Source organism: Phyllobates terribilis, unplaced genomic scaffold, assembly GCF_046119375.1.
Source record: "Phyllobates terribilis strain yellow unplaced genomic scaffold, ASM4611937v1 Scaffold_472__1_contigs__length_1415193, whole genome shotgun sequence".
Classification (NCBI taxonomy): Eukaryota; Metazoa; Chordata; class Amphibia; order Anura; family Dendrobatidae; genus Phyllobates; species Phyllobates terribilis.
The window spans coordinates 636,999-651,851 of NW_027363232.1; the positions used below are offsets into that span (position 1 = coordinate 636,999).

Below are 14,853 nucleotides of genomic sequence, written 5' to 3' on the forward strand. Positions count from 1 at the left end.
ACCGCCGTCGTGGAGCGGAGGCTAACAGAAGGCCCCAAGTCACCGGCCATACGGGTGAGCACCACACGGTATACTCAGGGACGTGGGCTATTTCTACCCGCATAGAGCAAGGTAGCCAGGAAAGAGTGCAGATAGACGGGGAGGCCTACAATTCCACCTGGCCAGGGGGAGATCCTGCTTGCTCACAGACTGACCAGGCCTCTACTGCTAACCAGTACTCCCGGGAGGGTCTGCTCTATACCATCAGTAAAGACCCTGAACTGCACCACACGTCGCCGCACCAACACCTTAGTACTGGGACGTTCACACCATCACTCCCATCATCCACACTAGCTGCCCTGTGGCGTAGTCGGACATTTGTTATTACACTAAGACTGCCACTGGTTTGACCACCCTGAGCCACGGACCGGGTCGCCGCCACACTGAGACTACCACAACTAGCATCCCACCAGAGGCCCGGCTCCGGGTTCCCCATGCGGCCCAGGGGGCGAGTCAACTTTGGCGTAGTCGGCAGGATTTCGTGCCCGCAACCACCGGGTACTGCGTGCCTGAAAAAGACTTTTGTACTTACCTGTGGTGAAGTTTCCCGCCGACCGGAGTAGTTTCCCGCCATCGGACGCCATCTTGGGTCGTTTCCCGCCATCTTCTGCAGTCTTCCCGCCATCCGCAGCCACTTCCCGCCATCGGACGCCATCTTCGGGACGCCGCACGGGAAGAAGAGGGACGTGGACGCCGAAAGCGCGCGAGAGCCGAAGCTCCACCCCACGCACTGACGCTGCACAACGTCCTGGAAGGGAGGAAGAGCGACGCTGACGTCATCGAAGTGCGACGCCAGGTCCTCTACCCCGACGATTGACCGCGGAGCCGCGGCCTACGGAAGAAGAGCATCGCAAGGTAGGCCACGGTCCACTAGGGGGGTAGAAGGATGTTGGATACCGAGGGGAGCTCCACCGCCACACCGGCCGCCAGCGCAACCGCTGCAGCGGTCATGCCATTCACCATGCCCTATATCCCGGGGGCAACCTGGCTACCCCAGTACTCAGGGGAGTCACATACCCTAAGTGACTTTAGGGAAAGATTGGATAGCCTCTTCCAGGTATACCCCCTCACGGAAGAGCAAAAAGTAAGCATCCTGGAGGCCCAGTTAATCGGGGCAGCCCAAAGGGAGGTAAAGTCCTGGTCACCTGGGAAGAAGAGGACTGTCAGAGAAATACTAGCCCGGCTGAAAGACACATTTGATACCCGAACCTCAGCCAAAATAAAGCTCAGATTTTACGGGTGCAAACAACGGGCACATGAAAGTATAAGACTATGCTCTAAACCTACAAGAGGCCCTGAGAGCCATTAAGCAGGCAGACCCTGACAGCGTGGGAAATGAAGACAAGCTGTTGACCGAACAATTTATTGAGGGTCTACTGTGCAATGCCCACCGAACCCAGTTGCGGGCAATGGCCTTACAGGACCCTGACCTGGACTTTGTACAGTTCAAGGACAGAGCCATCCGGGTGCTCGGAGAACCGGCACCAGGTGGCGCTGTGACCCACAGGTGCCCTGCTATCACTTATCACCAGGACGCGGCGCCCTTGTCTGCAGGGCCTGTGGGAGCTGATGCGCAGGCTTTGAACAATAACCCGACTACAGACCTGCACCATCAGGTCCAAGAGCTGACTAAGAGCGTTGCCGCGCTAACCAGAACTGTGCAGTCTTTACAGGTCTCTTCTCCAGGAAAGATCCAGCTGGCATCTGGACCGGAGGACGTCCCGTGGCGCCGACTGAGGAGGACCCCATCGGCCAGAGGGAGACCCAGCGACAGGTACAACGAGGACGGACGACCCATCTGTCGCCACTGCAATCAACCCGGACATATGGCAATGTACGGTCATTTAAACGGGCACAACCTGGGGTAGAAGGCCAACCCCCAGGCCTAAGATCATCAGGCCCATCGAACTGGCGTGACAAGTACGTAGGGGGATGTCCGGTCTTGCCTGTGGTACTGGACGGCATTCCTATGAGTGCCCTACTGGACACCGGGTCACGGGTCACCACCATCTCGTACGTGCTCTTCAAGCAGTACTGGAATGACTCGGACATAACCGGCTACCCAGATGACGACCTGAGCATTATCGCCAGCAATGGTCAGCCCATGCCACAGATAGGATTTAAAGAAGTGAACATCAAGGTCGGTAAAGTTGAACTGCCGGCACAAGGACTGATCATTGTGGACATTGACCGTCGCTAGAGTCACCCAAAAATAACCCTAGGTACTAACGTAATTGAAAACTGTCTTGCAGAGGGGATTCTTATTTTGCAGCAGGTTGCCAAGAACGCCAGTTCCAGCCAGCAGCGTGTGCTCCAAAAAGAGATCCGGGCACTGATGAAGCAGCAACAAGTGGAACTATCTGGTGGTGAGATAGGTAGCGTGAGAATGTGTGACCCGTTCCCTATTGCCATGCCCCCAAAAAGTGAGATGATGATTTGGTGCCGGGCAGCTATTGGTCTAAGAGGTAGAGACTACCAAGCAATGGTAGAAACCATCTACTCAGACAGTAGGCCCACCATTTTGACAGCACGGGGGGTGGTCGATGTACGTCATGGGAGGGTGCCCGTCCGCATCATAAATATCGGGGAGAGAGAAGTATACCTGCCCCGGTATGCCACGCTAGCCAAATTGTTCACCATAAACCAGAACTCTGTACAGGCCGTGGAACCCTTGCCTCCATCTCAACCAGAGGAAGGTAACGGCTCAAAGAAACCAATGGAGGACTGGTGTCAGCAACTGCATTTGGGTACTGACTCCACTCCCTCACACCAAAAACAGGGAGTCTACCGGGTGGTTCAGGAGTACGAGAGAGTGTTTAGCAAACACCCGCTAGACTTTGGGCGAGTAAAGGGGGTAGAACATCACATCCCCACGGCAGACCATCCTCCCATAAAGGAGAGTTACCGACCCGTACCCCCTGCACACTATCAGCACGCCAAGGGGATGTTAAAGGACATGAAGGAGGCTGGGGTAATTAGGGACAGCTGTAGCCCCTGGGCAGCTCCACTAGTCTTAGTGAAAAAGAAAGACAACACCATGAGAATGTGTGTAGACTACAGGAAGGTCAACCATATCACACACAAAGATGCGTACCCGTTACCAAGGATAGAAGAGTCCTTAGCTGCATTAAAATCTGCTAACTTCTTCTCTACTTTGGACCTCACTAGCGGGTACTGGCAGGTTCCTGTGGCAGAGGCGGACCGGGAGAAGACCGCATTCACCACCCCAATGGGTCTCAGCAAATTTAACTGTATGCCGTTCGGGCTCTGCAAGGCACCAGGAACCTTCCAATGGTTGATGGAATGCTGTCTGGGACACCGGAACTTTGAGACGGTCCTATTATACCTGGACGATGCCATCGTTTATTCCAAGACTTACGAGGACCACCTGAAACACCTGGCAGAAGTGTTTGATGCCCTGGCAAGCTACGGCCTAAAGGTGAAACCCTCCAAGTGTCACCTCCTGAAACCAAAGGTGCAATACCTGGGACACGTGGTGAGTGCTGACGGAGTGGCTCCCGACCCCGATAAGATCACCGTGATTAAAGACTGGCCAAGACCCTCCAGCATAAAGGAAGTGCGGCAGTTCCTCGGGTTGGTAGGCTACTACCGAAGATTCATTCCCGGTTTCACCAAAATGGCAGCCCCTATGCAGGACCTCCTGATAGGTCAATCTCGGAAAGCCAAAAACCAGAAGCCGCCCTTCAGGTGGGAAAAGCTGGAAGAGGAGTCCTTCTGCCAGCTGAAGATGGCCCTCACGGGGGATGAAATCCTGGCGTACCCTGATTAGAACCAGCCCTTTATCCTCCACACGGACGCAAGCAACATCGGGCTAGGAGCCGTACTGTCCCAGATCCAGCAGGGGAAAGAACGGGTAATCGCTTACGCCAGCCGAAAGCTACGGCCCACGGAGAGGAACCCTGATAATTATAGCTGATTCAAGCTGGAGTTCCTGGCAGTGGTGTGGGCAGTGACCGAACGTTTCAAGCATTACCTTGCCTCTTCCAAGTTCACCGTGTACACGGATAACCCGTTGACACACCTGGACACTGCAAGGCTCGGTGCCCTGGAGCAGAGATGGATGGCCCGCCTGTCCAACTATGAATTCACCATCAAATACCGGGCGGGACGCTCAAATGCCAACGCGGATGCCCTGTCTAGAATGCCAAACTTACCGGATGTAGGGGAAGATCCAGAAGAAGTCGAGCTCCCTGCGTTCCACCGTCTTGGGATTACCCTGTATTCCCACCGTGTGAAGGGCAGGCGCTCTGTGACATTCAATCCCTTGCCCCACTACAGCTGGGCGGAAACGCAAGACAGTGATCCCGCAGTCCGTCTGGTGAAGGAAATGCTGACACAGGCCGATGCCCGTCTTGACCCAGACACTCCGGAGGAGACCAAGCAACTGTGGAAGGAGAAAAGTAAGCTGTTCCTCTACAGGGAGAAGCTGTGCCGAAGAATGGTTAATTCTCGAACACATGAGTTGACCTGGCAGGTAGTGGTCCCAAGACGAGACGCGGCTATGGTTCTGGAGGCATACCACAACGGAGCAGGACATTTTGGATGGAAGAAGCTGGAGTACTTGTTGCGTGAACGGTTCTACTGGGTAGGCATGAGAGGAGTCATCGAGAGGTGGTGCAGAGACTGTGGCCCGTGCAACCTAAGAAGAAAGGACCGTGCCAGCCAGAAGACTCCCCTGCAGCCCATCATCACCAGACAGCCACTGGAACTGGTAGCCCTGGACCATGTGAAACTGGCTCCAAGCAGATCTGGGTATGTCTACGCCCTCACAATCGTAGATCACTACTCCCGGTTCCTGGTGGTGGTTCCCGTCAAGGACTTAACGGCTCAAACAGCAGCTAGAGCCTTCCAGCAGCACTTCAGCCGTCCACACGGGTAGCCGGAGCAAGTGTTGACAGACCAAGGACCAGCCTTGGAAGCAGAGGTCTTCCAGGAGTTCTGCAACCTGTATGGCTGCAAGGAGATAAGAACAACGCCCTATCACCCGCAGACCAACGGACTCTGCGAAAAGATGAACCAGGTGGTGATAGATCTGCTAAAAACATTGCCCCTGGAAGAACGCAGCCTGTGGCCTGAGAAACTGCCCGATCTGGTGGACCTGTACAACCACATCCCAGTAGGTTCCACCAACTGTACCCCGGCTTACCTAATGAGAGCAAGACCTGGTAAGCTACCTATTGACATGGATATGGGAGTCCTGACGCCTGAGGACACCTCGCCAGAGGCAGACTGGGATACAGAACGGCAGCAGCAGTATCGGAAAGTACAGGAGAGCGTCGAGCGAAGTCTCTGTCAATCAAGAGAAAGGCAGGAGAGGACTTATAACCAACATGCTCCCGCTGTTCCCCTGGTACCTGGAGAGCAGGTCTTGAAAAGAAAAAGGCGGCTCCATAAGTTGGACGACCAGTGGAAAAAGGACCCGAACACCGTACTGCCCTCAAGCCACAATAATCCAAAGGTGTACGTCATCAGCAAGGATGGAGGAGAGACCACAGCCACTGTCTCCAGAGACCACCTGAAAAAGTGCCCCGAGAAGTTGCAAAACACGGATGAAGATCAGGAAGACCCTCAACCCGTAGAGGAAAAGGAGGAAATGATCAGCACCGTACTCTGAGACTTTCCCCGGTCCTGGACACAAGTAAACAACGCTATCGTGGTGCCCGTCCTCACCTTTCTCCAGCCAGCCCCTCAAGTTCCTACAGAAGACCAGGTAGAGCTGGAAGAGCAGCCAGCCCAGGAGGCAGAAGAGTCCACACCAGCAGCGCAGGAGGATCAACCCTCTGCTAGTAGTGAGCCTGCCATGCCCCTAGTGAGCCAAAGAGTGCGCAGACAGCTGCCCAGCTTACCCATAACACATCCTACACCCTGTAGTGCAGGACCAGTTAGTGAGCTCCGTAGGTCCACTAGAGTCACTAGAGGTCAGATGCCCGCTCGCTGGAAAATATAAAGTAATGCACTGTAAATTTACCTGTTTCTTGAAAATGTTTATGGTTTTTGTTGTTGCCTGTTATTAATTATGTTTCTCAGTTACCCTGCAGATTTATTTGGACTAACAGGTTATGGACGCTGGATAACCGAAACAATCTTGTAGATAGTTGCACACTGTGGCCGCAGAAGAGAAAACCTGTCTGGCGTGGCCTCCTTGCGGCCCAAAGTAGCTAGCTTCAGCCTTGCAGCCACGCCCAAGGCCAACGCAAGGGGTTTGCTTTGGACAGGTCCCCTACTTCGCTTAAAGCTTCACCTTGGGTGACATGGACACCCTCTTGTTTCACAAACTTCACCTTGGGTGATATGGACACCCGGTTGCGGACACGCCGTGACCTTTAAAGAACTAAAGCTTCTTGTAAATATGTTATTGTATTATCGTTTATACCCTTGTATTTATGTTTCTTTAAAAATGTGTTTAGTCCCGGAGTACTAAAATTTACTAGAGGGGAATGTGGCACCCCAGGGGTCTGGTTGCCACAGTAATAGAAATATTATGTCTGAGAGCAAGTGGGAGGTTTCTCTGGTCAGGAGCCCTAAGCATGCAACACTGCCCGCCCAGACCTGGGAGGGGAGGAATCTGCCCTTATAAACTGGGTCTGGGGCGGGATTAGGTGAGTCAGAGCTTGGAGAGGGAAAGATACAGCAAGAGCTCTGTAGGAGCAGGAGTGAGTGCCAGAGGCTGGAAGCTAGATAGCTCGCCTTGGCTGAAGACACTAAGGGACCAGCACCGCCGTCGTGGAGCGGAGGCTAACAGAAGGCCCCAAGTCACCGGCCATACGGGTGAGCACCACACAGTATACTCAGGGACGTGGGCTACTTCTACCCGCATAGAGCAAGGTAGCCAGGAAAGAGTGCAGATAGACGGGGAGGCCTACAACTCCACCTGGCCAGGGGGAGATCCTGCTTGCTCACAGACTGACCAGGCCTCTACTGCTAACCAGTACTCCCGGGAAGGTCTGCTCTATACCATCAGTAAAGACCCTGAACTGCACCACACGTCTCTGTGTTTCATCGCCGCACCAGCACCATTAGTACTGGGACGCTCACACCATCACTCCCATCATCCACACTAGCTGCCCTGAGGCAATACTTCTCCCGTGGGGAGTTATCCCATACTTGGCTGCGCTTACAACATCAGCCTCAGCGGCCTGCAGCACAGCGGCGGTCCCCACTGACCGCAATCCACGGGTGGCGTAGTCGGACATTTGTTATTACACTAAGACTGCCACTGGTTTGACCACCCTGAGCCACGGACCGGGTCGCCGCCACACTGAGACTACCACCCCCAGCATCCCACCAGAGGCCCGGCTCCGGGTTCCCCATGCGGCCCAGGGGGCGAGTCATCTTCACTCTCTCGTACTTTGGAGGAATTGACCGCTGCAGCTGCTCTCCCACTTCCTCCAGATGTCAATGTTGTCTGTAGGAGAGGAAAGTGAAGCCAGCGCTGAATGTCACGCCAAAGATGGCTGCCCTCCTATTATATAAATCTCACTATAACTCCACCAGCCTATCACATTCCTAGTTCCACATCCAACCTCCATATCAAACCCTGTAATAAACCCTTCATTACCTGGTCTTGTCAGGACCTCAATAAACCCAGCCTTTTTGAGGCCTACTTCTGTACGGCCATTAATAATGCACTGGTGTAAATAATGTGTGTGAGGTAAATGGTGTGGAAAACCGGATTGTAATCAAGCAATGATTTCTTCAATTGGACTGCAATGTCCTGAACCATACGACTTGTACCAGTCATGTGACTTATGCTGCCCCAGGACTACAGCCATATTGGCCAAAGCTGTGATATCACAGAGGCACATACCAGCATGTGGAAGCATGGCGACATAGCGATGACATCACAATGGCAGGTGCCGGAATGTGGAATCTATGACATAGCGATGACATCATAATGGCAGGTGCCGGAATGTGGAATCTATGACAACGATGACATCACAATGGGAGGTGCCGGAATGTGGAATCTATGACAACGATGACATCACAATGGGAGGTGCCGGAATGTGGAATTTATGACATAGCGATGACATCACAATGGCAGGCGCCTATATACACAGAAGCGCAGGTGAGAGGAGACACACAGGAGCTTAGAAACCACAAGGAAGGCAAGAAGAATCGATTGGAGAACAGGGACAGGAGAAGCCAAGAAGAACAGAATAACCCGCTTCTTAGCCTTCACTGAGCCATGACAAGACTGAGCGGATGGAAGCGGAGGAGGAGACCCAGGACCCCGTCACATCCACCTGACTGATGAGAAAGGGGAGAAATTATGTAGATTATGTAGCAACATTACAACTATTCTTGTTACCCATAGCAACCAGTCAGAGCTCAGCTTTTATTAAAGGGGTATTCCCATCTCCAAAATCCTCTCCCAATATGTAGTAGGTGTAATAATAATAATAATATTAGATATCCATGCTTACAACCACCAGTTATCTAGTTGCTAGTGGTCGTAACCATGGATACCTAAGGTCCTGCAATGCCTGCACATGAGGAAAGAGACAGCGAAGCAGAAAAACTATTCTACATTTCTAATTGGAGGTTTTTGCTAATATTATTATTACACCTACTACATATTGGGATAGGATCTTGGAGATGGGAATACCCTTTTAATCTCTGATTGCTATGGGTAACTAGGAGAGTTTGTTGCTCAGCTTTGATGAGGGATGACAGATTTTACTAGACTAAGTGGATATCATTGGTGCAACCAGAGCAGCTGCACAGGGGGCTAATAGGTTAGGGGGTCACTCACCTTCATTTTGTTAATTCTGTGTATTGCTGTAGCAGTGCTGTGCGCGTATATTGATGCCGTGGGGCAGGGGCGTACATAGAAATCATCGGGCCCATAGCAGAAGTTTGAGTTGAGGTCTCTCCCTTCAAAAGAAATGAATAAAACAATTATATTTGTCAGTGTCACAACTTTCCAGCCTTTACATAGTAATTTTCCTCCTGCTGAAGTCCTAGATTCCCCTCTCATTGCCACCATAACGTATGATGCCAAAAAAAGTGCCCCCCAAAAACAGTATGATACCCCCCATGGTGAATTCCTCTACCTTAACCTCCACATGTACAGTAGGGTCATCAAACTGTGCCCCCCCCCCTCAACTCCCAAGGCAAAGTAAGGTGACCACAACACAGTAATCCCCCAACTTTGACCCCCACACAGCCCTCCATGCAGTGTACAGCCCTCCATGCAGTGTAATGGGCCTACATACAGTATAAAGGCCCCACACTGTACAATAGTCTGCACTAGCCCTCCAAACAGTATGATGGACACCACATAGGTCAGAGTAATATTCAGCTCACCCTTGAAGGATTCCCAGCGGGTTCCATATAACGAAGCACAGGATCCAGTCTCTGCCAGATGTAGAAGCAAGGTGCATCCAAATCCAGTACAAAAAAAGTCTTTATAAGAACGATTGAAACAATGGCATTGTTGTGACACCATTTAGGTGTAGTTGGGGGTTTGGAAGATGCACAAAAGAGGAGTCTAAGAACATGCAGAGTGTTCAAAACGCGTTCGGTGTTGCACATTTTCTACACCTTCCAAACCCCCAACTACAGCTAAATGGTGTCACAACAATCCATTTGTTTTTTTTACTGGAGCTGGATATTCACTTCAATCCAAGCATGATGGACCCCACACAAACCTTAACACTGTATAATTGCTTGCATACTGTATAATGGCCCCACACAACCCTTCAAATATTATAATGGCCCCCCATAGTATAACACGCCACCATAATCCTCCATACAATAAAATACTCACTATAGTCCTCCACAGAGCATAATTCACTTCCCCATGGTCCTCCTCACAGTAATATGCACCCGCCCATAGGGTAAAACGCAACCCCACCCCCCCATAGGGTGAAGCTCAACCCCCCCCCACCCCCCATAGGGTAAAATGCAGCCCACAGTTTTCCAGTATTATGGGCACCACGTACTCACTGATTTTATTTTTAAGAAAAATACAATACTCACCGCTCCTTGTTCCCCCACTGCTTCAGTCTCTGCAGCGCATATACTCACCTCAGCAGCTACACTATCTGACACAGCATGGAGTGCGATGAAGTGTCGTCATCGTGCCCGCTGTGTCAGATGCAGGAGGGAGGGAGCATTAAATGCTGCCGTTCAGTCAATACCATGGTTAATCACTAACAGGGGCATTTAAGTGTCCTGGTAGCTACTTCACTCATGTACCTCTTCCCATCGCCCCATAGAAGTGATTGCCGAAGATTTACCATGGCAGTCAGGGGCCTTAAAGAAGGATTCAATCACTGCCATCTTAGTACTCCTATAAAGCTCGGCTTCACAAGAGAATGTCAATTAAACTACATGTATATACTGCAATAATACAAAATATAGTATAAGGGGTTAAATGATCACAAGTCCACTAAGTTAACTTAAAAATAAAGTAAAAATTGAAAAAGTTTTGAAAAATATGAACGTTTAAATTATACTTCAACCATTATGTTAAAATACCCCCCAAAACAAAAAATGAAATGCTCTTCTTCACAAAAAAACACAATCAAAAGCAATGACATTTAATGCAACCCAAAAAGGTATCAAAAACGGATCAATTCACTTGTATTGAGAGAGGCCGAACACATCCAGTCGGCACGTGATAGCGTGTATGCAAATTGCAATCTTGCGGCGCCAGTACTAGAGAAATTCTGTCCGCTCGCACACTGTGCACTTTAAGGAGCCACAAGTCTGACTGCAGATGGCGCCCCAAACCTGGGCAAACCTTTTAATATACCCCAAAATTGTATCAATAAAAGCTACGCAAAATCACACAGTCACAAAGGTCCATCAACAGAAAAAAAAATGTAAAAGGTCTCAGAATATGGTGACCCAAACCAATTTCTTTAGTGTTGTTACATAGTTGTTTAACCACCGTGGGAGATAAAACAACTTGAGTTTGGTATTGCGGTTATCTCAATGACCTGGAGAATTATATTATAATCTAAAAACAAATCCTTAAAAGACAATAGTGGAATTGCTTTTATCTCATTATTTCATCCCAACAAAGATTTTTTTTCTCTCCACATTTCAGACATATGATAAATATATAGTTGTATAGTTTGTTTTTATCTTAGTGGTGAAAACATTTTATTTTATTTCATTTTGCAACAAAGAAAATAACTCGTTTCCCACTATTTCCTGTGGCCAAATATTTTCCTATTGGTAAAGCAAAATGAGGATTTAGTTTGTGTGAGTGAAGCTCATGTTTTTATTGACAAAAGTTTAGAGAACAAAGAAGATTTTGATTATTTTTTAAAATCATTATTTGGGTATGTTATATGGTTATTAAAGGGGTAAATAATTGCTATGGAGCTAATATTATGGGTTCAATAATTTAACATTTTTATATGGCGAAATGATTAAATGCTACTTCCGCGTCTTAAATTTTTATACCTTTGAAATCGGATCGGGGCCCGCCTCTGCCCACCGGGACAGGCGATCGGGGCCCGCCTCTGCCCACCGGGACAGGCGATCGGGGCCCGCCTCTGCCCACCGGGACAGGCGATCGGGGCCCGCCTCTGCCCACCGGGACAGGCGATCGGGGCCCGCCTCTGCCCACCGGGACAGGCGATCGGGGCCCGCCTCTGCCCACCGGGACAGAACTACCCCGATGCCGTGAGCGGTAACTACGTCAGGTGGGAGCTTCTAGAACTACCCCTCATGAGCGGTTCTATTAGTACTCCTAGTTTGCTGTTCTTGAGCTACCCATTGTGTGCGGTTCTATTAGTTCTCCTAGTGTGCGCTTCTAGAACTACCCCTCGTGTGCAGTACTAGAACTACCCCTGGTGCCGGTGTGTGCTTCTAGAACTACCCCTGGTGGGCGGTTCTAGAACTACCCCTGGTGCCATGATCAGTTCTAGAACTTCTTCTAGTGCGCGGTTCTAATACTGCTCCTGGTGGACGCTTCTAAAACTACCTCTGGTGGGCAGTTCTAGTACTACCCATGGTGGGTGGTTCTGAAACTACTGGTGCTGATGGGCGCTTGTAGAACTACCCCTCGTGTGCGTTTGCATAACAACCTTTGGTGTGCAGTTCTAGAACTACCCCTGTTGACGGTGGAGGCTTCTAGAACTACCCCTGGTGGACGCTTCCAGTACTACCGATTGTGGGTGGTTCTATACGTACTCCTAGTGAGCAGTTCTAGAACTACCCCTGGTGCCGGTGGGCGCTTCTAGAACTACTCCTAGTTTGCAGTTCTAGAACTACCCCCTGGTGCCGGTGCGCGGTTGTAGAACTACCCCTGGCAGGCGCTCCTAGAACTACCCCCCGTGGCGCTTCTAGAACTACCCCTCGTGGGCGCTACTAGAACTACCCCTCGTGGGCGCTACTAGAACTACCCCTCGTGGGTGATACTAGAACTACCCCTCGTGGGTGATACTAGAACTACCCCTCGTGGGTGATACTAGAACTACCCCTGGTGCCGGTGTGTGCTTCTAGAACTACCCCTGGTGGGCGGTTCTAGAACTACCCCTGGTGCCATGATCAGTTCTAGAACTTCTTCTAGTGTGCGGTTCTAATACTGCTCCTGGTGGACGCTTCTAGAACTACCCATGGTGGGCGGTTCTATTAGTACTCCTAGTATGCAGTTCTTGAACTACCCATTGTGGGCGCTTCTAATACTACCTCTGGTGGGCAGTTCTAGTACTACCCATGGTGGGTGGTTCTGAAACTACTGGTGCTGGTGGGCGCTTGTAGAACTACCCCTCGTGTGCACTTGTAGAACAACCCTTGGTGTGCAGTTCTAGCACTACTCCGATGGGCGGTTCTAGAACTACCCCTGTTGACTGTGGAGACTTCTAGAACTACACTTTGTGGGTGGTTCTAGAAGTACTCCTAGTGAGCAGTTCTAGAACTACTCCTGGTGGGTGCTTCTAGAACTACCCCTGGTGGGCGCTCCTAGAACTACCCCTGGTGCCGGTGCACGGTTGTAGAACTACCCCTGGCGGGAGCTCCTAGAACTACCCCTGGCGGGCGCTTCCAGAACTACCCCTGGCGGGCGCTTCTAGAAGTATCTGTGACACCCCAGGGGTCTGGTTGCCACAGTAATAGAGATATTATGTCTGAGAGCAAGTGGGAGGTTTCTCTGGTCAGGAGCCCTAAGCATGCAACATGGTCCGCCCAGACCTGGGAGGGGAGGAATCTTCCCTTATAAACTGGGTCTGGGGTGGGATTAGTGAGTGAAGACAGAGACAGAGCCTGCAGAACAAGCAGAGGAGTCAGAGCCTGGAGAGGGGAAGTAAGAACCAGGAGCTCTGTAGGAGCAGCAGCTGAAGGCCAGGGGCTGTGAGCAGAGATATAGCTCGCCCTGGCTGAAGTTACTAAAACCGGACACAGGAGTCCGAGGCTGTGGGGACTGATATATACCCAGCAGCAGAAACCAGCCGGCAGGGGATTCCAGGTCCTCTGGCCATAGAAGCCCGGAGGCTCAGTCACAAAGAAGGGACCAGCGCCGCCATCCAGGAGCGGAGGCTAACAGAAGGCCCCAAGTCACCAGCCATACGGGTGAGCACCACACGGTATACTCAGGGACGTGGGCTACTTGAAACCGCTGACAGCAAGGTAGCCAGGAAGAGTGCAGATAAACGGGGAGGCCTACAACTCCACCTGGCCAGGGGAACTCCTGCTTGCTCGCAGACTGACCAGGCCCCTTATACTAGCCAGTACTCCCGGGAGGGTCTGCCTTGTACCATCAGTAAAGACCCTGAACTGCACCTCACGTCTCTGTGATTCCTTGCCGCACCAGCACCATTAGCACTGGGACCCTCACACCATCACTCCCATCATCTCTCACATTAGCTGCCCTGAGGCAATACTTCTCCCGTGGGGAGTTATCCCATACTCGGCTGCGCAAACAACATCAGCCTCAGCGGTCGGCAGCGCAGCGGAGGTCCCCACTGACCGCAATCCACGGGTGGCGTAGTCGGACATTTGCTATACATTAAGACTGCCACTGGTTTGACCACCCTGGGCACGGACCGGGTCACAGCCACACGGACACTACAACCCCCAGCATTCTACAACAGGCCCGGTTCCGGGTTCCCATGCACAACCCAGGCCCAGGGGGCGCGTCAACTTTGGCGTAGTTGGCAGGATTTCGTGCCCGCAACCACTGGATACTGCGTGACTGAAAAAGAGACTTTTATACTTACCTGTGGTTAAGTTTCCCGCCGTCCGGAGTCGTTTCCCGCCATCCGGAGCCGATTCCCGCCATCAGACGCCATCTTGGACCGTTTCCCGCCGTCTTCTGCCTTCTTCCCGCCATCCGCAGCTGCTTCCCGCCTTCGGACGCCATCTTCGGGACGCCGCACGGGAAGAAGAGGGGCGTGGACGCCGAAGCTCCGCCCCACGCTCTGACGCTGCGCAAGGTCCTGGAAGGGAGGAAGAGCGACGCTGACGTCATCGGAGCGCGACGCCAGGTCCTCAACCCCGACGATTGACTGCGGAGCCGCGGCCTACGGAAGAAGAGCATCGCAAGGTAGGCCACGGTCCACTAGGGGGGAGGAGGATGCCGGATACCGAGGGGAGCTCCACTGCCACAGCCACCGCCAGCGCAACCGCTGCAGCAGTCATGCCATTCACCATGCCCTATATCCCGGGGGCAACCTGGCTACCCCAGTACTCAGGGGAGTCACATACTCTAAATGACTTTAGCGAAAGACTGGATAGCCTCTTCCAGGTGTACCCCCTCACAGAAGAGCAAAAAGTGAGCATCCTGGTGGCCCAATTAATCGAGCAGCCCAAAGGGAGGTAAAGTCCTGGCCACCTGGG

General features: G+C 51.7%; 1 protein-coding gene across 1 annotated transcript in view; it reads right to left on the reverse strand.

Annotated features, from left to right (window-relative positions):
* The window catches only part of LOC141229274 (protein kinase C theta type-like), a 98,583-nt gene that overhangs the window by 18,693 nt on the left and 65,037 nt on the right, over positions 1-14,853 (reverse strand). The window contains exon 4 of the mRNA XM_073667456.1: positions 8,813-8,934. Within this exon, the coding sequence (XP_073523557.1) occupies positions 8,813-8,934 (122 nt within the window). The remainder of the gene's footprint in view (positions 1-8,812; positions 8,935-14,853) is intronic.